This window comes from Calypte anna, chromosome 12, assembly GCF_003957555.1.
Source record: "Calypte anna isolate BGI_N300 chromosome 12, bCalAnn1_v1.p, whole genome shotgun sequence".
In the NCBI taxonomy this organism is placed as follows: domain Eukaryota; kingdom Metazoa; phylum Chordata; class Aves; order Apodiformes; family Trochilidae; genus Calypte; species Calypte anna.
The window spans coordinates 831,284-856,377 of NC_044258.1; the positions used below are offsets into that span (position 1 = coordinate 831,284).

Here is a 25,094-nt window from a genome sequence, read left to right on the forward strand (position 1 = left end):
GTTACAAACACTGCCAGGAGAACCCACATTTTAAAACCACACTCTTCTGACAGATGTAAATCTCCTCTCAGGTTGATGCTCTGATCTCAGTTCCACTCTCCATTTGACAGAGCCAGAGCTCCAACTGGTTTTTCACATGATGGCATTTTAATAGAACAAATGACTCAGTGGATGCACATTATCACCACAGGGACAAATTAATATATTGCTAAAGCCTTTTGTGTAACTGATACACAGTAACCCACTTTGTTCACAGTCTTTTTATTCTTGCCTGTTTATTGAAGAAAAAAAAATTAATCTCATGGTAGGATGAAAAAAATAGAGGCTTAGAGTAAAAGGACTTGTTTTAAAATGAGAAACAGATGTGCAGTCTTGGTGTTATAGTCTTTTTAATAGCATTCTTCACAAAGAAGCCTCAGCTTCTGGGTAGAAAGACATTCTGAAAGAGAATTTGGCTCCCAGATTGCTTTATAGCACAAAAGTTAACATGCATTTAAGTAAAAATACAAAAATCAAACTCATAAAACCAACAACCTGGACACTCACCTAAAATTGGCTCACATTGTATGCCTCATTTCTGCCACATCGTTTTTAAACTTCTTACCAACACTTGCATTTGTTTTGGCCTTTTTGTTTTCTAAGTAGTTAGCATCTGGAGAGCTTGAAGTGCTGTTGTTTACTTTCCAGGAAAAATAAAGAACTTAATGCTACTGGATTTATTGTTTACACTCAGTAAGATACATGGGTAGCCTACCTCCAAAACAAGAAGGGTGCTGTATTTCACACTCTTCCTGGCTTTAAGCACTTTTCACTCAAAAAAAGACAGCATACTTCACCCCTGACTGCCATGCCTCCCCCCGGGGAGGACAGCTACTCCACTGAACATTTCAGACTCAGAAAAAACTCCCCAGATTCAGTGTTCTCTTTAGAAAACTGACAAGCCCAGATACAACTTTGCACACTGCAGTTATCACAGGCAATGCAGGATGAATGCAAAACTACTCTGAGGGGTTGCATGCTGAAAAGAGCCATTTCAGTTTCAACAGCTTCTTGGAAACTAAATCTTGCCAGTTACACCCCTCAAACCTCAGTTTATCTGCTATTAAAACAGGAAGTTTAGGGAAAGACAACAATGCTGTGAAGAGCCCTCCTAAGTGGGAAGAGAGGAAGGATAAACCACATGAGCCATCGGGGTGTTTGGTCCAGGCAGCTGCACAGGCAGCACTGCTTATGTTCAGAACTTTATGAGATCCACAGTTCTGGATTCCTCAAAAAAAAGTCCTCAGCTCCTAGACTCTTGTCTTTTCATGAGGTTCTCAATTTTTACTGCTGCTTGGTCTTAAGTCGTAAAGAAAAATAAACCTCGTAAGGTGATCCTGTAATTCACATAACTGAACCTTTCTGAAGGTTGCAGAATAAGTTTTCAGGGGCCCAGTTCATGGTACTGGAACAGAGAAGCCTGACCATGTCATATGAGCACAAAGATGACTCTTCAGACACTTTATCTTTTGATAATACTACAAGTATTACCCTTATGTGTTTATGAATGTTCATACACACTTGTGCATTCACACTCCATTCAGTTTTGAAACAAAGTTCTGAAGAAGGTTATATTGCAGGTGCAAGCTGAAGGAGGCTCCTCTGAAAATAGTGGAGAGGTCATAAACCACAGGCAAAAATGGCTTCACTGCTGGCTGATGCCCAAATCATTAAAAACACCCTCTGCATGCACAATTCTCTCCTCACCTTCCCAAAAATCAATATTAAAAAAAGACAGAAAATCAGTCTAAAAACATCACCAATACAAGTACAGTATGCTGCAAATTCACCGAAGAAAGAGACTGCTGTTTTAATTCAGAGTAGGAATGTAGCCATGCAGACACGTTTGGTCTGCTGCTATTACCTACACTGACTGTGAGTTGCAGTGGACAGAAAATGGAGTGTAACTCACAAATGAATAGGCCCTGAAAGGGCTCAACCTTTTCACACACTCAGTTTCATCTTTTCAATAATGAAAAGGGGGAAAGTAGAATTCTTGTATATTTAAGAGCTGCCAGTTTAAGCATGGTTCTTCTCACCTTAAGTCCTCCAGAGCTGCATGCATTCTGAGCTTTTCTGAAATAACCTGGGTGTGTTTTACATACATGTAACCATTTTTCCTGGTATTAATTGATGGACTAATAATACAGACAACACCGTGAGCTTTTTATTTAGCTATCCTTTCCTTTTTTAAAGTATTTCTCACAAATTACTAGAAACAAAAAATTACAGTCCATATAAGGACTTTCTCCTGGACAGTGTACAAGTTTAAGGCATTCCCTACCTGAAAGCATCAGTAAATCAAAGGGAAGAGAAAGAGGAAAAGAGAGAGGGAGGGTAGAAGAAAATAAGTATCTTCATTTTAGAGACTGAGAAGAGAGGAACAAAAGCATTTTCAAGTAGAGGCTATCATTAGATCATCTGTCCTGACCTCTTTAATACATGGGTATATCCTTCAGTCACCTAATAGCCAGCTCTTGCTTGCTCCACATTTCACACTCGACAGATATTTACAACTTTATTTATCCCCATTCTGCTTCCTGTCCAAAATTTATGCTGATTAGCTCATCACAGTTACAACATTTTTGGCTCCAGTCCCTACTGCCATTACTCACTACCTATTGCACAGCAGCTGCAGAAAGCCCTTTTTTCTTCCCAGAGTCACAAGAATTCAAGAGTTAAAAACAGGAAGGTATCAAAAAGTTACCTGGGAAAGAAGGCAGTACCCATCCCTTTAATCTTATGAAAATACAATTCAGATACAAGTAATACACTCCACTAAATATGCTGACATACTGAATGACTGGTTTAATTGTCACTACTATTAAAGAATAATGTATGTTCCAGCCAGGAACATGTGGGCCATTTTTTGTTTAACTTGAAGTGATTCCTAAACTTACAAATATAAAATCCAGGCATAAATGGTAGACATGAAGCATACAGTGCCTGTGTTTTCTTTGATGAAAATGCACTGAGTCCTTAGAATAACTGAGCAATAAATAAGGGAACAGAAGGCATTAGGTTGAAATTATGCAAAAACACTAAGGAGTCAAGAACAACAACTATAAATGACTCATTTCCAGCAAAATTAACACCTGACTTTTTGAGCTCCAGGCAGAAACCTACAGAATTAGGTTAGAACTGTCTCTACACTCAGCAGGAGTAGGATGAACATCATCCCTATGCATTACCTGCTCCACATTTTTAGCCAATTCAGTATTCTCACACTTTGTTTTTTTAATTCTTAGCTGAGAGTCCGCCAGCAAGTATATATTCTAAGTCAAAGCATTTTAGTTCAGTGTTGGTTTTAGTGACACAAAAGGACAGCTTCACAGAGAGATGAGAAGAAAGCATTAGATTGCTATTAGAATTAATAATTAGAAATGGTATTCTAGACAGTTAGATACCAAACATGCCAATACCAACAAGCTGTGGTGATCCTGTCGCTTTCCCCCTCTCCCACTTACAGCTGCTTACAATATCCTACATCAGTTTAAGATCACTGAACAATTACTGGAATATATTTTTACTACTTTTACTGCTATTTAACTTGGGGACAAGTAAACTAGTCAACACATGGACCAGCCAATCACATCAGCTACTTCTTGGACCAAACTATGAGACCAGAGAACTCTGAGATTCTCTGCAGCATAGCTTTGATTCTACTATCTAACATGGTATGGTGCCACATCAGCATAAATCAGCATCCTATTTCACTTAAGCATCAGGAAACACTTAACAAATTTACCAAATAAAAGAACAATGGACTACCAAAATTGTTTGTTTTGTTCTCTGAAGGGAAAAAGTGAGTTACTTATTACTAAAAGGGGAATTTTAATCTAACAACTTTATTCTGAAACCAAAAGTAACAACAACACAACTGCTGATTTTCTAGAGCAAAAGGAAGAGAGAATAAAACAAGTTTCAGAGATTTGGATGTTCCTTGTTCTTTTTTTTCCACCACACCTCTTTCTCTGCCTCTCAAGAAACCTTCTTAAACATTTAATTTTCCATTGCAAAGAACATGCTGAAAAATGGCTCCTAACGATACTTTGCAGTAAACCTTAGTTATCTACTCTCTTGTGCTATGAAGACCTCAAACCCTAATCAGGGTTTGAGTTTGTATTTGGGGAGGAATGTTGCTTTACTTCATAATTAAAACAGGTTTTCTATGCCAAGCTGTATTTAAACTCCCCAGGATATCTAATGGTTGCATCTCTTATCCAGGAGGAAGTCATCTTACAGAAAAATGGGTTGGCTAATGACAAGGATAAGGTGCTGGGTAATAAAAACTGGGTTTGCTCAGCAAAACACAAAACATGCAAACATGAAGTTTTCAATATTTAAATCCAGTTACAAATGTCCACATAGAAAACAAATATTTTGATACTGCACATACAGCTGAGACCTTCAGAGAGGCTAACATTTACTTATCCTAAAGTCACAAGTTTTGAAAATGTATCCTCCTCTCAGAGCTCTGAACACAAAACAAATCCTCACCAATGTGAAAATATCTGTGAGGGTTATTTAGGCTCACAAGCAACAAACCAACCTTTAACTTTTTATAAACTATGTATATATACATATATATAGTTAGTTATTTCAAACATCAATAAACCTGCACCCCACAACTCCGAATACCTGGTGCAACACAGTCATCATTTCTAACTCCTACAGTCAAGCTATAACAGGGCTAAAGCAGGGCTAACCTGCTTTCTGAGTTTTGGTGGATGATACAATGTAAGATTGAACTAGGAGATTTGCTGTGCTTCCCCATGTTCCTTTCATTTACAGCCTTTTCTGTGGAGCTGTTATACATAAGGAAGTTATTTGGCACTACTGCCTTCACATGGAATTATCACAGAATCCTAGAATTGGCTGGGTTGGAAGGGACCTCAGAGCTCATCAAGTCCAACCCTTGATCCACTCCCGCTGCAGTTCCCAGCCCATGGCACTCAGTGCCACATCCAGGCTCTTTGGAAAGATCTCCAGACACGGAGAATCCACTACTTCCCTGGGCAGCCCATTCCAATGCCTGATCACCCTCTCCAGAAAGAAATTCTTTCTCATCTCCAACCTAAACCTCCCCTGGCACAACTTGAGACCCTGCCCTCTTGTCTTGCTGAGAGTTGCCTGGGAAAAGAGCCCAACCCCCCCCTGGCTCCAACCTCCTTTCAGGGAGTTGGAGAGAGTGATGAGGTCTCCCCTGAGCCTCCTCTTCTTCAGCCTCAACACCCCCAGCTCCCTCAGCCCTTCCTCACAGGAATTCTGCTGGATCCCTTCACAGCCTCCTTGCTCTTCTCTGGACCTGCTCCAGCACCTCAATCTCCTTCCTGAGCTGAGGGGCCCAGAACTGGACACAGGACTCAAGCTGTGGCCTCCCCAGGGCTGAGCACAGGGGCAATGTGATGTTCCCAGTCACCATGGACTAAGCAAGGAGTAATAAGATGTAACTTCTTCCCTGAACCACATGTATTTTGTTAACATCATGGGTTTTGTTTTTCTTTCAGCAATAGGACAGAGATCTCTTACTTTCTCAGATTTTAGTGGTGGTTTTTTAAGCTCCATTTTCCAATTATCATCCATTCTGTCTGTGCAGACACCTCCCCACCTTCCCCAAAGTGCAAAACTGACTACACCACAGCTGCTACACCCTTTTCTGTTTTCATAAAATGGGATAATATTTAATGTTAATTTTCAGATTTCTGGGTTTCTTGATCACATTTGTCTTCCTCTAAGAGACCATTACTGCATCATAATGGTCACATTACTATGGTCATAATTTCTCCATGTGTCATTCTTAGTGCACATCACAGCTTCCTCCTCTTAGTATTATTTTAGTAGGGGTAATCTATATTTCATTTTGTTGACTTACAATAAAAATTCAGCATTTTTAAATAGTAAGACCAGTGCATCTTTCTGGCAACCAGTAGGAAAACCATACTCGTTATGACTAGTTTTGAAAATATGTATTATTTCAGATCTCACTGAATTGACAATTGATACCCAGAGAGGCAAAGACTGCCTGAGATTTCAGAAGTTACAGGCAAAACAACCCGGCCTCCTGCTCCCCTGAGTTAAAAAGGCATTTTTTTCAAAGAGGTAAAACATAAGTGATAAATTTCTGTAAGTCACTTAACATAAATCCATTTTCCATGCCACCTTAAGAGAAGTATTATATTTAACTCAGTATGCTGAAAATATGCCTTGGTATAGTAATGATACATTCTTTATGTCTGAAGGAAATCTACCCAATGTTAATACAGAGGCTGCACTGTATATTTGACATAGAAGTGTCAAATGTTAACATATGTAAATTCAGGAAATAAGGAAAGTTATAAATGGACTGTGTTACATAGACTTAATGTTTCAGCACAGCTACAGAAACAAATCTTTTTAAAAGTCCTTTTAATTTTTTGCAGTGTTCATTCCTGGAGGACAAACAGTTCTCCCCATTTCCTCCATTACTTCTGCAAGCTATGCAAGAGTTCATTTGGTTTAGTGCAGGAAAGACCAAGGCTCTTTTCTCCCCATGACTATTCTCTATTCCCCCCATGACACATCTCTATTTAACATCAAGACAATGCTTGAATTGAGAAATGTGCAGTATAAAAAGATTAAAACCAATTTCACTGACAGATCTTACAAGTTGCTGTCACTGGGAGAAAGCAAATATGAAAGGCTTTCCTCAGTGCAGCCTGAGCAAATATTGAGGGGTCCTGCTGGAATTAAAACAAAAATTACCTCAACTGAAAAAAAGCAGTAAGCTATTGAATAATGCAGGCTGGTGTCATAACTGATCTGAACCCCTGAAAGTAAAAATGCATGCAAAGCAGTTAGCAGATGAGAACAATAAAAGCATTGTTATGTCTACATGATGATAGATTTCAGTCCTGAAACACTCAAATACCTTACGCAACACAGGCACTTAGTAAATGTCACAGCAAAAGTGTTTCATGTATTCCTGGGATGTTGGAAAAGAAAAACATCTGCAAGGGTAGAGAAATATCTTGACTGGAAACAGAAATCGCAACGTAGTGGCTAGAATGTCATCCCTGATCCTGGTGTCTACCCCTTCCATGAAGTCCAAGGGCACTAAAAAACACTCAGTAAAATGACTCAGTGGTTAAAAAAGATAACTGAAGCTGCTCAGTTTTTCAGTGTACCAAGTAAAAAGCTAAAAAAGGACTTGAAAATCAGTAGAGATACTTACATAGCCTATTTTTTTTTTAAATTACATACTGGAGATATTTACAGACCAGAACAATTTGAATAGAGGAAGGAAAAAATACCTCTAGGGAAAAGCAGCTAGCTTTCTAGAACATGGCCAGTACATCCAAGTTCTGGAGGAAACCAGGAGCTACATGGAAACCTGTAAAGCTCTATGTAAAACAGCTGTATATCCAAGCTGGTAGCAGCAGCAGTAATCTTTTTTGACATTAATCTGAATCTGTGAGATCTCCTGCTTCATTCCATGACTCACAAGGAGAAGAGTAATAACAGGAAAATATCATTTAAATTTCATTATTTTCATTAACATATAAACACTGGCAGTTTTGCATTTAGGTATTATCTTAACATCCAACTTTGAAGGCCAAAATTAGCACAAAATTACCAGTACTCTGCTTTTCTATGGGGCTTTAATACTTCTCACAGTAATATTAAGAGCAAATATTTTCATTTTGTTCCACGAGGGGCAAATAGGCAGCTTAATTAGCACAGTAAGTAATAACATCCTCATTGTGTAAGTACAGCAGTCATTACAATTAAATGTCTGTACTCAAGAACTCTCCCTTCTCAAGAACAAGACTGATATGGAAGAGGAGGTGCATCAGAAGAGCTCCCACTGCTCCTCAGACCTGCACTTACTGCTCAGCTGGCAGAGCAGCACTGCAAGAGGAGGCTTCCCATTCCAGCACATCCTTGTGCAGAACCAGAATAAGACAGAGGGAGAAATCATACAAGGAAAATTTGGCCCAGAATAAAAATAGATTGGTTTCCTGCTGTGACCATCCCCAAATTCCTGAACAATTGCCTGTGGGGAAGCTTCCCTGGCATGCAGCCTGTTTAGGACAGTCCTGGGTAAGGAATATAGCTGGCTGCTTGGATGTCTGGGCTCTTCGGCTTCAAGAGCAGAGAAATGAAGTCATGACTGGAGTCAAAATGAAATGAAACCTTATCTCTAAACATGCAGATCATTAGCAGCTTCTCCTAGAGCCATCCAGCAGTACTGGATGGTTCAAGAATGTACTGGGGTTTCTTTTTAAATTCCTCATTCATTAGTTTTCTGTTTCGAGAATTACCAAGTGACAAGAGCTCAAGAACCAGAATGCAGATGTAAGAGAGAAGAAAATTAAAAAGGCACCAGCAACTTTAATTTTATCTGAAAAGCCACTGCTCTCCTGTGCTAGAAGTTCAAATCTATAGCAAATCTGTCAGAGTTCAGAATGAAATTATACTAAATTGATGCATTTGAAAAAAAAAACACAAAACACAAAACATAACCAAGACACAGACTACAATTAAACTGTAATTGGATTTGTCATTTCAAAGTATTAGCATCAGATTTCCAGATAACACAGGGTGACATGCTCTTATGATAATAAACAAAAAGTTAGCAAAGTAAACAAATGCTGTGTTTCCACTGTAAGGAAATACATGAGCCAATGAAGCAAGCTTTTCAGTACAGAGGTAACTTAATACCCAAACCACATGAAAAGTGATCTCTCTGGGAATAGCCCAGCTGCTAAAATCCAAGTCAGTTTTTATTAACTCATCAAGTCTGCTTATGTAAAACAGGGTTCTCTTAAAATGACCTCCAAGAGGAAATGATCTGCTAACAAAAAACTGATAACTTTGTCTGTTTTATGCACATGGATGTATGTGTTTATTTATTTTCTTTACATATCATGTCCTGGGTGGCAGATTAGCTTATTCTAAATTAGCTTTTTCTAGAATTTTAACTTCTCAGGCTCCATAATAAAACCTTTTTCCCTGTTTTTCCCCCCTTATATCTAAGTATTTTTTACTTTAGGTAACACAAAGAGAATTTCTGCAAACCATACTTCTGGAAAAGATGAGAAAATAATCACTTCTAGCTACTGCTGAGCTTTCAGCTATTCAAGAAGATAGGTAAGTGTTTCTAAAAATAACAGCAATTTTAAGCTTAGTGCTTCAATTGGAGGAGAAAATGGACATTAATAGTCCTTCATAACTTGTCAGATGTGCCCAGAGAGTCTAGAGAAATAACAGAACAAATTGTGCAAGTCCTCAAAAGATGATGGTGCCTCAAGAGTTTTGGATAGCTGTTTGAGAGAAGGACAAGTGCAATGAAAAGACCAGGAAAAACTTGCATTAAGTCTCAAGGTACATAAAAGTGATCTCAATTAGTGGCACTCCCAAGGCAAATCATGAGTCAAAACCTCTGAATCTTCACATTGAGACATCCCACTCAAAACTTCTTAAATTGGACTCCATGGCCATAGAAAACTTGCCAGAAAAAAAACTTCTCAAGGCCACAGCACAGGAAAACAATCCAAGCCTGAAGAGGAGGCCCCACACAGACACACATTAGGTGGCTGCCTCAGTGTCCTGGCAAGACACAGCTCAGATCCAAGCAAGAGATATAAATCCATGAGGTGACTCAGGACTGTCAAGACTAGCATCCAAATGAAACAGTCTTTATTAAAAAAGAAATGTTATGGAAGTGATTTTTTTCCTTAAGTGTTCTTTATATATTTGTTTTGTATCATAAACCAGAAATTTAGACAACTTTGCATGTTTGTAATGATACTAAGTTCAAGAAAGCTAAATAGAAATATTGATTCATCAAACATCAGATAAAATTTCTTCAATAACTAAAACCAGTATCAATTTTATTCTTTCCTACAAAGCTAAAAGATATTGACAGCATTTATGTAATAACCCCTTCAGAAATGTGTTGGCACACTGATCACACACATGATCTCTGATTGTTTTTTTTAGCTATGACTAGAACCTTTATGTGGAGACAGCATGCCAACAGGTTATGCCAAATAAGTCTGGAAAACAGGTAAAAAAAAGGTTAATGTGGGCAAATGAACTTGACCTGAAGTGAGAAGAGATACCAAGCTCTAAGGAAGTAACAGAAAAAGGCAGATACAAAGCAGTTCTTAACACCCCAAGACTGACCCAGAGCAAGAGCATTCTGAGCATCTCAATAAAGTACAGACCAAGGCAGACTTACTTTGGTTGAACAGGCTGTGCACTTATCAAATGCCAGGCTGACTGGAAGAACATTATCAAATCTTGACAAAAATCCACGGATCTGAAATACCAAAAAAAAAAAGACAGGATTATTTTGTAATTACTAAAAAACATTTCCTAAATTCCACACGGACTGGGCACATAGTGGCCACATTCAACAAAATGACAATAAAGAGCTGTAACTAGGGTAGCATTGTTCTAACACAATGATTCCCAGTAACTCCTGGAGTGAAATTACAAATATTCTTTTTTTCTACACAAATAATGGCATAACCATCCAAATGCAACACTATTTAAACATAGAGGGACAGCACCACCTGGAGTTTGAGTTTTCCCATGGTGAAGTTTGATCAAAAATAAAAAGTCATGGTATAACCAGTTAAACACTTTTTTCCCCCCTCATCTCTAAAACATATAATCTGAAAACTTAGCTGTCATGCATTCCTAAACTATATTGCTAATATGATATTACTGACACATAATTTTACAACTCCAGACCATTGCTTCTGGTAAGAGATAGCACTGAAAATACTCTGGAGCAGGAGTTGATCATTCAGACTATGAAGTCTTTGGAATATTTTGGCTGCACTTTGACAGGTCTACTACAATGAAGAGATATAACTAAGAAGAGAAACTCAATAATTCCAAAATAAAAATAATAATTCCTGAATCAATATTGATGCCATTTATGGAAAATATTTCCAATATGAATGCCACATACTTAAAAGAGCTGAAATGGCATTATCCTCAGAAGCCAGCAGCAATTTAAATATTATTAACAATTAAAGTATTTTTCCAGAAAACACCAAGCACACATAATGTTAGAATACAAAAATACACTCTGTTTAAGCAAATCCCACATCCAGGAATGAAAGGAAAAAAACCAAAATCAGATCTTTCAGATACTTTGTATTTCTGTTATCCTAAGAATACAAGACACTTCCTGGGAAAAAAAAAAAACCCAGTTTATTTATGACAGGCTAAGACTATCAATGTGCAGTACTTATTATCCTCAGAGGAATCCCTTCTTACTAAAGGAGACCATTGCATTGCAAATGAACAAAGAACCACAATAGTTAATCCTCGACTCCTGAGGAAAATATTGCACTCACTGAGCTGATGAGTTAGGTGACTGCTAAGAAACACCAGCAGTTTGTAAAAGGATCATCACAATATTTGAAAACAAAGAATGTTTACTCTCATTTTCATTCATTTTTTAATTTCGCTCATTTTTTAATTTCATTTATTTTCATTTTATATTTATTAAAGCAAGCATAAATGAAACTGCAATGACTTTCTTAGATTTGAAGAGAAAGTTCAAATTACAGACCTCTTTTTCCAGAGGTGTGGAGCATAAGCCACCATTTTAAAACAAAGTCAATGTGCAAGTCTTAGAGATTCAACTGTCAAATTTAGTGGTTATTTTTAAAAAGACACTGACCTAACTGACTGTAAAAAATCTGTCAGTCATTGTGGAAGTTATAAACCTTGTAATTCATAGCCAAAACTGGAAATATTGAGAACCTTTTGGATATGTAGATGCTGAGTGCAAGGACATAATGAGAGTATCTGGACAAGCCCATCAAGAGCTGGAGATTCCCTGCCAGTCCTGCATCTGACAGTGACCACAGCAACTGTCAGGAAAACCTCAGGGGTATGGAAGAGACTTCTGAGAGAGAGAGAGAGAGAGAGAGAGAGAGAGATGGAGAGACTCCAGAATTACTGGAGAGAGAACCCAAGGAAAACCTAAGGAGAACCCATCACATAAAATGACCCATGTGTAAACTGATTACTGCATCAAGTTATAAACAGAATTAGACTAATTTTATGTAAAGTAATTTATGTAATCCTACATTTTTGTGGATGTTGCAAAGAAAACATACTAGAAGCTTTACATGTCTCTGAATGAAGACATCCTCAGCACTAAAAACCCACAAAACCCCAATAAAATCTAAAAATATTACTTAGATAGGCTATTTATTTATGCAAGGGGTTTTTATTAGGAGGTAAAGTCTGTAATGTTTGCCTTGTGTCAGTTTCCAGCTTTCAGACAGAAGCATTTACTCACAAATTATTTACCTGATGAGGTACCAGCCCCAGAGAAGTAGGTGGTTCATTCATTCTATCATCACTGCTGCTGGCCACAGCATAACCACTGCCAAAAACCCAAGGAGGAAAATTACAAGAGGACAACATACTAAACAGTCAACATTTCCAGTAAGCTTCAAGACATTTTGTTACAGCTTACAGTGTAGAATCTGGAAAGGAAACTATCTGGAAAATCTATTTCCTAGCAACTAACATTCAGCATGGGAATACAAAACCCCCTTTTTCAGAATCCATCCCAGAGACTTCTAAGGTATTCCTGTCCAGCTTCTAACTCACCTTTTCTTTCAAAGACCTTAGACAGAAAACAAACCTAAACTTCAGGTTAAGGAATTTCAGTGTAATTTCTGTATCAAAATCACCTGATTTTAATTAAGATTTTGTAATATCTGGCTTATCTTGAAGCCCTTCTTGTGACCAAAGTAGTTACAATAGCTCCTCATTACACCCAAAACACTGTCCTTAGCAAAGGAATGCCAAGAGCTCCTAACAGGAGTACTTTCCTTTTGAAATATTCTCAGTACTCTTCTGCTTTTAAATTCAGAAAGAGAAAAAGCTCTCAATTCCCAAGATGAAATGTAAGATTTGGTGAATCAGTTCTCTCTTAAACACTGTTAATTTACAGCAGTATTGTAGATATGACCTATAAATTACATTAATTTAAAGGCAACATTGCCCCTTACAAAACCATCCCACTTAATATGTACTCCCTCTCCCCAAAATTACATGAAATAAACCTTATTTCTCAGAGATGACCTTTTGAATACAGTCCTTGTCTCAGAAATTACTCACCCTTCTGGATGCTGTAAAACAGAAACCATTAATTCCACTGCAAGAGCTCCAGCTACCATGGCTAATCCAGGTCGGCTGACTGTGCACTGCTGATCCAGTGTCCGATCCCTGGTGGACTGCAAGGACAGAAAGCTCTAAAGCAAAGAAAAAAGCATCTCCAAAAGAACTAGCTGCACAAATCTTTAGTTCAGGGCACTTAACTTATTTGATCTTCCAGATAAAAGACTTCTTAATCCCCTCTACATCAATATAAACCAATAAAAAACAAACAACCAAAACATTTAAAAACCAAAGTTCAAGTCCCAACAAGAGAGATGTATGATCACCATGTGCACAAGGCTCTACTCACATCCCCTGGTGCCACAACATCATTGCAGAAGTAGCAACCCAGTTTGTAGCCAGGGATATTTGAAAAAAGTGATGATCCCAAAAGATCAGAAGAAGCAGAGGCACTGCTGGAACATGAGTCACCAGATTCTTGGTGTTTTGGTTTCTTCAGCCCGTGTCTCATGACAACAAATGTGTCAAATCCCAATGCAGCATTGATGACCAACTGGGAACAATAAAGAGAACAACAGATTTTAAGGAAGCCAAAAGGGGGGGAAAGGCCTCAAGGTTTTATTCACTGTAGATTTACAAAAAATTAATAATAAGCAAAATACACACATGCTGTAGATCAACAAGCACCCTAATAACTGCTTATCTATCACCTCAGCCATAAACAACAGAAATTCCAGTTGTCAAGCAGTTAGAAAAATGCTTGCAAAAACCAAAGTTTCAGAAATCTACAAACCATTATCTTTTTCTGTGTCTTTCAGGGAAACATGATACAAATTTGTGACTCCCTCTGTTACAAAAACCTATGCACAATTGTTGACAAAAAAAAAAAGGAACAGGAAGTCCATAAATGTGTTGTGCTAGTGCACATCTGAAGCTAGGTTTACACCAGCCAACACTCAGTGTCTCACAACAGTTACTGAAGCTGATATACACTGAATAAACACCCATCCAAATTTGGCCCAATATCAATATAATTATTAGAACAATTTCTAGAAAAAATTCTTTTGGTTCCAGCTCAGAATTTACTTTCAGCTTTGCCGCATATTCCATATATTCCTATTCTCTAGCTGTTAAAATAGTCCAAGTGCCAATAAAGTACAGCAGTGCCTATCAATAACAATTCTCCTGTCATTTGAAATTCTATAGGTCACTGTGGTTTGAAAAATAACTCATTGAACACTCCTCTGTGACAAAGCAATGAAACCCAAATCTGTTATCCAAAAAATTCCTACTCAGTGATGAAAGCAATTTATGATTACTTATGGTCTGCATATGCATCTGCTTAGTCCCACAGGGAGCACAAGCAGCTGTGGTGCACAATTACATCCTCATCATTTCCCCCTTTCTCTTGGGGTTGTGACAAGTGCTTAGAGCAACCTGAAGCTGTGTATGTTACACTCAAAATATCACCAACCCAAGAGTTCAAGAGCCAGATTTTACTAAACTTCAAGCAAATGATCTAAATAAAGCAAAAAGTAAACCCAATTATCACTGTAGCTAGCAAAGCACAAAGGAAAATATTATACTGCTTCATCTGTGGGTATTTTAGACAGAATCTCTAGTACAAGCAGATTCTTGTTTTTCATTTTTATAGCATATATAGCACTCTCTCTTTACGGAGAGGGTGATCAGGCATTGGAATGGGCTGCCCAGGGAAGTAGTGGATTCTCCGTGTCTGGAGATCTTTCCAAAGAGCCTGGATGTGGCACTGAGTGCCATGGGCTGGGAACCACGGGGGGAGTGGATCAAGGGTTGGACTTGGTGATCTCTGAGGTCCCTTCCAACCCAGCCAATTCTATGATTCTATGATTCAAAAGAGAAACTTTGTGAGAAGCTGTCAAGAATTAGCCATCCTGACTGCTAAGCTTGTGAGTTTCATCATCATGTTTGGTATTTCATAGAATTTCTGTTGTAGCTTATTCTTTCCACAGTCTTGAAGTAGGATCAGTTACTGAATCTGTGGTAGCACAGGCAGGCCTACAGCAAACAATTAAAAGACTATCTTCTCACTTCATGGACCTATAAAACCTGAAGACTGACTTATTGCTTTTTAAGTCTCAGCTCAACAGGGTGCTGGGAGATCTGTGGTATAAACTGTAGTATTAGAAGGGTTGGACCAGAGGATCTTTGAGGTCCCTTCCAACCTGACATTCTATGGTTAAAATATGAATTAACATGGCAGGGCTGGTATTATCAGAAATTCATAATACTGCTAAATACTTTCCACTGCAAAAAGGCTGCTTTTCTCTTTTCAGTTTACTGCAACTACTTGAATCTAACTGACTGGCCTCTAAAAAAAAAACGAAATGGAAAAAAACAAGCACCTGTTTTTGATAAAGAGAATATGGAAGAGAGTATCTCTTGGCATGTGCTTAAAAAAATGGTTACATGAGGAAATGAATTCCTCTTTCTACCCATTATAGAACACTTTGTACACAGATGATCACTCACTATGCTCTTCATTTTCTCTGTGACTGTTTGGAGACCTTGGGGTTCAACTTGCAGCAGTACTCCAGCTTTGCTGATCTCACACAAATTCACATTTGAAGTGGAGTTCCCATTAAATGTTTACAAACATGAAGAACACTGAACAGCAGATAACTGAGCATCATTTCAGTTTGGACACCTGAAGATTTCAACACTGTGCTTCTTCAGAGACCCAGAACTCCATCTCCCCTCCTCAAAGTTAGCTTACAAAAAATCAAGTAACTGTGACCCAGTCAGACACACTTTGCCTTTGAGTATCAGAAAATCATCAGGAAAACTGTCTTCAAAGTGAACAAACTTGAACACGGTGAGGCAAACATAGCAGGAGACTGCTAGTTTAGGAAATGTGGGGGGGAAATTTTTCTGAGATGACCAAAATAACTCTGCCATGAGTGGGAGAGGCAGGGGGGCTGCATATAGAACTACACATATTGCTTTAAAATTACCAACCATTGCACAAAGGAAACAGGAGGCTGGCACTTCCCAGTTTCAGTAACCCAGCTTTGCAAACTTATTCTTTTTATGTAATTTCTGTGCTGTTTTTAAATGGCAAAAAGAAGACTGCTGAAAGACTACAGGTGCAAACTGAAGAAAAGAACTGGATGAAGTAAGAGCTGATTAAGTTGGCAAGTTGCATACACTCAGTTACACCTGAAGTTCACACTGATTCTTTTCACTGGCAAAGGGGAGTTCATTTGAGCTACAAAAAGGAATCTACTTAAAATGAGAGAGAAAAAAAAAAAAAAGAAAGAAAATGGAATTATTTAAAGACTTGGCTTAAAGAGAAAACTGCCTGATCTGGAAAAAACCTGCTTGCAAAGCAGATGCAGGAAAAATTTTGTTAAGATGAACAAAACCTTCATGAGAAAGGGGAATATACTTGGAATTTAGAAGACAAAACTAGATACCACAAATCTGCATTCTCTATTAGTCTACTACCTTTTTGTTTTTATTATTAAATATGAATACAAGCAAGAAACAAAACAAAGCCCAGGAACAATTAATTACGAAAAAGAAAATCAGGAAACAAACAAAAAAATCTAATAATAACATTAACTCAGCTGTTTCACATGGATGTTTGCTTTTACTCTCAAGTTCACAACTTAAATTGCTATGGACACCACACTCATGCCACAAAATACACAGGATGTGCACTGTGGTTAAGCTGACATATTAAAAGTTTAATTCTTGCATTTTCAGATTTTGTGCTATTCTAGCTGAGCAAACATAAAACTGCAGGATTCTTACATGAATTAAGAAACAGCAAGATTATCTGAGATTGTTTTAGTGAAGTCTACTACATGATAGCAAAGGAAGTAAGCATTCAGGACAATTTACTTGGATTCTTCAGCAAAAACATTTTTCAACACTGCATTAATTTGGAGAAAAATTCTTCCAGAATCCTGTGTGCTTTAGAATAGTCTTTCAAAGGAAAGGGCTGTGTGCCCCAGTTTTAATGAATTAAGTTCACACAGAAGTAAACACTCTGTGATCCACATCTAACCCTCAGTAAGATTTGTAGAAAAGGAAAAAATGGCTCCAAATCTTCTCCAGATATGCTTTTGTTACTCTCCCAGAAAAAACCTAAGCTTACATTTTATTTCTTGAGCTGGTTCATCTGACCAGACCTGTATACTGACCACAAAAGATATTTTACCATGTTGCATATAGTCTCACTGATCTCAAATACACAGTAAAACATGAATAGATTCAGATACCTTTTTTTTTTTTTTTTTAACATGAGAATTCAGAAACTTCATTGCCTGTGCTGCAGCCATTCCCATTTTTCTTTTCCTGTAAGATGAGGATAAATTAAGCTACAGAAGTAGCTGAAGCATTTAAGAATAGCTGAATGTCACAGGCAGTCTGGATGCACTGGCCCAGCACAACAGTATTTTTCTAATAAGGCAATGAGAAAAATCTAAAGTTAACTTTTGACCAAAAAAGTGCTGGAATACTTCTTCAGTTCAGAATTCACTTTCTTACTTTTAACTTCAGCTACATTTTGAAAATACAGTTTCAGACAAGCTTCTACAGCTCACGTCCTCCTCAGTCAGTCATTACTGCAAGGTTTTACACCTCCTTACTATGGTTCTTGTACTATGAAATTACTGTTCTTAGTAATAATGAAATATGTGTCCCTGGGAGATACTGACTAGACAAGACCCTGAACAACATGCTCTAAGTTGGCTCTGCCCAGAACAGGAAGCTGGACCACATCACCTCCAGAAGTCTCTTTCAAACTGTATCATTCTGCAATGCAAGTTTTTACTTCCTCTTTTCAACATTCTCTTTTTGTTGTACAGAAAATAAGAAAATATTTCTGCAGAATAACAGAAGATTTGCCACATATTTCATCTTCCCATACAGTTCTTCCAGGTATGCATAGCTGGTTGATATGCAAGAGCTGAAATAAGAGTGACAAGGTCTGGTACAATACCTTCCTCTTGCTGGCTGCAATGACAGCAGGAAGCCACCGGCTCTCCCTAGTGTCCATTAGCAGGAAAACAACATCATGAGCATCAATGAGCTCCTCAAGTTTAGCCACATCCTTCTGAGCCTGTGCCATTGTTACCTCAGAAAAATTCACTGGGTGGCCTGGCATAGGGATGCTCATGTTATAGCCTTCTGAAACCTGCACGGAGCAGAAAAAAAACTATTAAAAAGACAATCTTGGGACTGGACTGAATTACTATAAAGTTCAATACAAAGTTTTGAACTACAAACTCCATTGCTGTTTGGCAGAATGGCAACTTAAGATCCCTCTGTGTATCAGTGTCATGCACTAATGCACAGGGCTGAGGGTTCAGAGGTTCTATTTCAGCTGCTGTATTTCTGCAGAACAGAGCAGCTCAATGCAAACACATTAATTTAGGGACTGAGAGCAGATCAACAGTGTTCAGGTGGCTCTGTGCCTCAAATAACAACTTCTCTCTCAGAAGGTCTTACTAGGTCTCACAAATCACTACAAGAAGATAACCCTAAATCCCAGAGATAACAAAGACTGCAACAAAAGCAAGCAGACAGATCTTACATATGATTATGATCATGCTCTTGAACTTAGATAAAAACTTTGTCTTGGATTATCTTTGCAGATACTTCACATCCATGGGATGTAGCTTATATTTCTGATCCTGTGCGTTGACTCAGTGATAGGAAGACAGATGTGAAGTATCCAACATTCATAGAATCATTTTTCCTCTTCATTTTAAATTCTTTACAAGAAGAACAATAGTCTCAAATGATTCTCATGTAATCCAAGCAGCCATATGTGAACTTGATATAGAAGAAAATAACTTCTGAGACTTATTACCCTAGCACTTGGAGGTCTGGAGGTTTGCACTACAGTGATGCTGAAAAAGCCTCTTCTTACAGCAGAAACATATGGCTCTTCCAACTCCATATTTGGGCAAAGCATATTGAGCAGAAAATGGCTGAAGAGGCAAAGCAGCACACACAATGCATACACAATGCAAACAATTAACTCACTCACTTGGAAATACATTAACACAATCTGCCAGCCATCTGCTGTAAGAGAATAATGGATCCTTCGTGTATCCTACAGGAGCTTAGGCCTTGCCAAAGTCTCCTTTCTTGTCACTGTGCTGCTAGCAACTAACAATTTAAAAGCCAAAATGTAAAAGCCAGATGAACCAAACTCAATAGTACACAGGAAGAGAGGAAAGGGATGCTGGTGGAACGTGGTTTTTTACAGACCAGTTACATGCACAGCTCATAAATCCAGGTGAGCCAAATTACTGGAAGGGTGAAATACATTCTATACATCATGAACATCCCTGAAGATAAAAATAAGTAGACACGTATAGCAGCTTGGGGGAATGAATTTGGGTAGTTCATTCATATCATTACTAGAATTTGGAATAGTTATTTCAAGTGGCTGGTTGCTTTCCAAGGAAGATATTAACAACTTTTAAGTACTGATCTTACCACTCCTGGGAAGATTTTCTGCAGCCTGTCTGCTGCTGCAAGTGCCTTAGGCTTCCCTCCACTCAGACAGTCTTCAAACTCATAGAGTGGCTGTCGCACTGGGTTGGAGTAGGAGATCTTTGCATTGTCCACAAATGTAATCTTCCTGACTCCCCAGCCCTAAACAGAGAATTAATTTCAATAATGATAAGTACAACAGTCTTAGCCATATGCTTTTAAGTAATGCTAGAAGCTCCAGAGGAATTTTGTTGCGTTTTTCTAGAAAGTTTAAGCCACAAAATCTTTTGAAGCTATTCACAGCAACAACCTTTACTTGCACAGAGTTAAACTTAGTCTGTCCAAATATATAATTCAGCAGTAATCCCCCAAGCCCCTGCTGAATTCAGTGGGATAAGTAAATATCAGCACAGTTACTTACCTCAAGTGTTTCTCTGTGAATTTGATCATATTAGCTTCATAATTTGTCCTGTATTTCCCATTCAATCTTCTTTAATGCAAATTTTAAACCACTTGCTATTTTGCTAAGGTTCTCTTACTCCCTGTTATTCTGCTATTGGCAGCACTTCAAGTTACTTCCATAGGCTACAGGTCCTACCTTTCTCCACAATTTTTAGTATCAACTAATATGCATTACATGTACTTTAATACAGAGTACTTTCTATTGCTTGCCGTGGCAGCTGCTCAAAACAAACAAACAAAACCATACAGATTTCAAAAGAAATAGCAGATTGTTTTGAAGATTAACTCCAGACTCACCATCAATGTCCTTGCAACACTGCACCCCAGGGTACCAGCTCCTAGCAGCAGACACTTGGCAGACACAATTTTTTCCAAATCAAGTGTAGGCACCAACCTCCAGCACATCAATTTCAAATTAAGATCCACTGATGATTCTGCTAACCTATACCATGAAACAAGACAGGAACACTTCGGAATCACCTTGTGTTTCTGCAACAAAGCAGTTACTTTTATTTCAATTGAAGAAACTCAATGCTCTGGGGGAGGGGGGCTAAGAGGGGAGAAAGAATTCCTCAACACATAGGAAACAAGAAATGCAAAGTCTTCCAAGCACACTTCCACCTAATAACAAAGTGGGAGGAAGGGAGACCAGGAAAAAAAAAATTATGCTGCTTATTTGCTTCTTGGATGACAAGGGTCCATTTTTCAAGGGTCCTAAGCAGAAATTTTTAACCATTCTGCCCACCAGGCATGAAGGAAATACATGCAAGCAGAAGATGGCAAAAAATCATGCTATATAAATACATGCACACTTCCTGATATTCAATTTCTTTGGAATCTCCTCCTCTAACCAATGTGTTGGCTGAACACTGCTAATCAACATCCTTATAAAAAAAAGTAGGATCCCTTACTCCACTGAAACAAGCCTGAAAAGATAGCTAGTAGAGAAGTTAAAAACAAATTGTTTTTAGACATTTGATAAGATATGTATTGAGTCACAAAATTTTGTTGGGAAAGTGTTCTATTTTGAAAGCTAGAATAGACTGGTTTCCTGCACACTGTTACACCTGTCCTTACATGAAATGTGATGTTTGCCCCCTAGAGAATGTGGTCAGGACTTTGGGGAAGTTCTAGAAAGAACATGAGGTAGGAAAACCAGGCTCAACCCAGTCTCAAATTATTGTGTTCATCAGAACACAGGGTACTAAAACTCTCATCAGAGATCAGATTCCTGACAGTCTCATTCCCTTAAACGTGATAAATCTAATTTCTGAAGTATCCAGTGACTTATTTGGTCAGCAAGGATTCAAGATCCCAGTTGCCAAGGACTGCAACAATCCAGTGCACTCTGCTCTGTTCATGTCCTTCCCTCCAACAGGACTGCCCAAACAATACAGAGTGTATGTGCTATTGTATATTCTTACCTAACAGAGACAGAGAGTCCTTGCATTTGACAGTTCCAACTGTTAGGGCTTAAGCCCAAGTAAAGAAACTGTAGAAATTTAAAAGCTAACAAACCAACCTTTTTGGATCCATGCATTCACTGAGATTCACCATCCTTGGACCCATGCCTCCCTTTTGGTTTTTCTCCCATCCGACAGCCTTGGGACAATCTGACATTTTTAAAAAAGAAAGAAAGAAGAAAAGAAAGAATGAAAGCCATAATATCACAGGACAGAAAAGAAAGAAAGGCCAAACTAATTTAACCTTGTTGGAAAAACAGATTCTAAACTTGTAAGTAAATAATCTGTATTTTACCAACCATTGCTATACAACTTATTTTATACACTGCTATTCAGACTTTGCTGGTTTACATCAACTGAAAGCACTCTTACTTGAAGAAATGCTTTACTCTTCCATGTGCTGCTTTTGCTGATCTAGCTTGCTTCAAACCTAGTACAGAGATGGCATCGTGCCTTAGCAGGCCTCCAGAGCTTTAATGTCAAACAGACTGCTATGTTCAGAACTTGGTGAATTTTGCCAAGATTAATCATTTCTGCATGTTCCCTAGTCCCCATCTGTAAATTCAGTAGAGAATGATACATCCTAATCATATAATAATTAAACAACTCATAACAAAGATACATAAACTGTTCAGAAGTTTTTGGATGAGGTAAGGAAATTGTGATACTGTCCTGCACACACAAATTAAGCCGAAGATTATGCTCTAATCTTGCAAGTTTATTGTTTTAAAACACATCTGCCTGCCTCACTATGGGACTGAGGAAACAATTCCAGTTTGTAGCAGGCTTCTACTACTTTAGAAACACACAGAAAGTCTGTACCACTGAAATTTCATTATCATATGAATTTTCCCTTGCTGAGGGACTGCATACAAAAGTCACGAGAAAGAAGACAGTAACTGCTTGTTGCCTGGGTTTTGTGTTTCATATGATACCAGAAGGACCTTTGTTTTTAAATCTGAAACACAATTTAAGAAGAAAAATACTAGAATATGCTTTCCTCTTTCTTTTTTGAATAAGTAACCATTTCCTTTATAGACATTTAATGTAAATTCAAACAACTTAAACTCCATAAGAAACAACTGTGTAGAAAACTACTTCGTAGCATTTATTTGTTTTTTCCAGCTTCACAGTGATTGAGGAGGAAAGAGAAAAAATGGGAAAGAATTTTATTTTAAAATGGATTACCTGGGCCAAGGGGTCTCTGTGGAAGTTTTATTTCAAAGATAATGCTATGTGCAATGTCTCTCACTCCTTGCATGGTCCTATCTCTGAAGCAGAGCACTTCAATTGACTGGAGAGTGCTGCCCCTGCCATTTAAAAATAGACATGCAACTTCTTTAATAGAAAAGGGACTCCTTTGAAAGGTTATTTCACACAGGTTTAATTTCGTGCAGACTCTGAATAAGGCTTTTTCTGTTAGTATTGGAACACAGTTGTTCTGATCAGGTGTAAGTAAAAACAGCTGCTTAGGAGGTGAAAATGACTGGTTTGTTGTGAAACTGCTCTAAAGAAATGTCACTGCTACCCTGTCCTCTGCCAATTACACAATGCTGCTGGAGAAACTCCACACTTAGAGGAATAAACGAGCAGGGAAGCACTAGAGCACACATCAGGTGCCATGATGTAATTTGCCATGGCAGAAACAAGATCCTCTTAGTTCTCTATAGTATCATTTTAATTCCTAATGATTCAAAACTTCAGATCAAACAATTGGAACCTCAGTGCCTAAAAGCCTCCAAGCCTCAGAACACATAAAGCTTTTTAGGTACTTTATCTGTCCTTCTGTACTGCAGTTCAGCTACTAAGAACAAAATAATGTGCAAAATCAGAATCACTGAGGGGGAGTTCTGTGGAAGCTGAAGTTAAAACTCAGGTGGGTGATATGAACAAACTGCCATGGGGGAAAAATTTGCCTAATTGGCTGTAAAACAATAAATACACTTTGTGGGAAGGAATAAAATAGATACCATTTATGGGCTGCCATGATCAGGAAATTTCTCAGTGGCCATCCTGGATAGTGGGATAAATTACACGGATCATAAACTCCAACTGTCACCTGGAAATAAAATTGCTCTAAATGAGAAGTTATCTTTCCATACTGATACCCAGATCACACAAAAAGTTATCTGGCATTTTTAATGTAAAGCTTCTGGACAGAGAATGCCTACAGACACATTTTACATATTTACAAATGCTTAATACATGGACACATTAGATTTCAGTCAAGTGTTTGCCACAGCTTTGAGAATTAGTCAGTTTAGCCTCTGTGGGCATTCATTTTGCTATAGAGCATGAGCACCTTTGTTACCTTCCTTAGACACACCATTTCTGGGACAAGACCACTAACTGAAGCCTTGCTCTCAAAAAAAAAAAAAAAAAAAAAAGGAAAATTTGATATTGATTATGGGATGATCAAAATGTAAAAGGGGACAGAACAGTAAGATGTCAAGCTGAAGGAAAAACAGTACAAAAACTACTTTGTAAAGTCATCTGAACTCAAGCATGACTAATGGTATTTGTGTTTCTCACATCTACAGAGCTCCTCCCTCCTGTTTCTCTGCCTGCAGCTGGATTACAGTGACTGGTCTCAACTTCACAAAACCAGGAAGGTGGCCCTGGAGGGATCTGAAAACACATGAGTCAATCTAATGGATAAAACTCCCCCATCCCTCCTCCCAGACATGCTCTGCTGCTGCTTTGCAACTGCTGACTCAAAGCAAGCATAAGGCCCATCAGTAAGCCTATTCAGTTTCAAAAAATAGCAGAAAACTAACTCAGTAGCAGCAAGAAAATATTTTTCTTCCAGACATGCAAGCTCATTTGGCTCACTGAAATACAAGCAAACTCTACAGGCAATAAATCTTATCCAACAGGTCTAAAGCTTGGAACTTCCCCCCAGAGTGGATGTTAATGAAGAAACGTATTTCAAATTTTTACAGATTTCTCTCACACTGAGAAGGTCCTCAACTAATGAAGTATAATCTTACCTGTCACCCGTTATTGGAGTTACACTACCATTTAAACATTTGAACATCACATCTTTACTCTACAAACAACTGCAGACCTAAGTCCTAATTTCGAAAAAACAAAGTAATTTAAGATCAAGTATTACAAACCAGAACTAAATTACTTTTATAGTGTAACAAGAAGTCCTAAAAAAACCCAAAAAAACCATCGAAAGAACAAAAAAACCCAAGTCTTTTTTACACTTATTAGCTCTTCACTATAACCCAACTTTGTTTTCTAACACTCCAGTGACATGCAAGATAAAATGTTCAAAGTTCACCAAAACCCAAGACAGTAAAGCATTCTGAAAGGCAGCTGAGCAACACGATCCAAAACAGAATTAAGTGTAAATAACCACAAGCCAACCAACTCTTGCTGTGATGCCATCTGCTTCATGTATCATTATAACCCTTCCCTAACTGAAAGCAACAGATAGAACTCATTTTACACTCAAAGGATGTGCATGATCTCTGCATTTAACAAGAA

At 38.1% G+C, this 25,094-nt stretch overlaps 1 protein-coding gene across 1 annotated transcript in view; it reads right to left on the reverse strand.

Annotated features, from left to right (window-relative positions):
• Positions 1-25,094, reverse strand: part of ATG7 (autophagy related 7) — a 98,826-nt gene that overhangs the window by 64,798 nt on the left and 8,934 nt on the right. Inside the window, exons 8-17 of the mRNA XM_030458383.1 lie at positions 23,570-23,658; positions 22,788-22,909; positions 21,659-21,749; positions 20,434-20,578; positions 19,678-19,836; positions 18,170-18,364; positions 13,532-13,735; positions 13,183-13,298; positions 12,364-12,439; positions 10,265-10,345 (exon numbers count right to left, since the gene is read on the reverse strand). Coding sequence (XP_030314243.1) covers positions 10,265-10,345; positions 12,364-12,439; positions 13,183-13,298; positions 13,532-13,735; positions 18,170-18,364; positions 19,678-19,836; positions 20,434-20,578; positions 21,659-21,749; positions 22,788-22,909; positions 23,570-23,658 — 1,278 coding nt within the window. The remainder of the gene's footprint in view (positions 1-10,264; positions 10,346-12,363; positions 12,440-13,182; positions 13,299-13,531; positions 13,736-18,169; positions 18,365-19,677; positions 19,837-20,433; positions 20,579-21,658; positions 21,750-22,787; positions 22,910-23,569; positions 23,659-25,094) is intronic.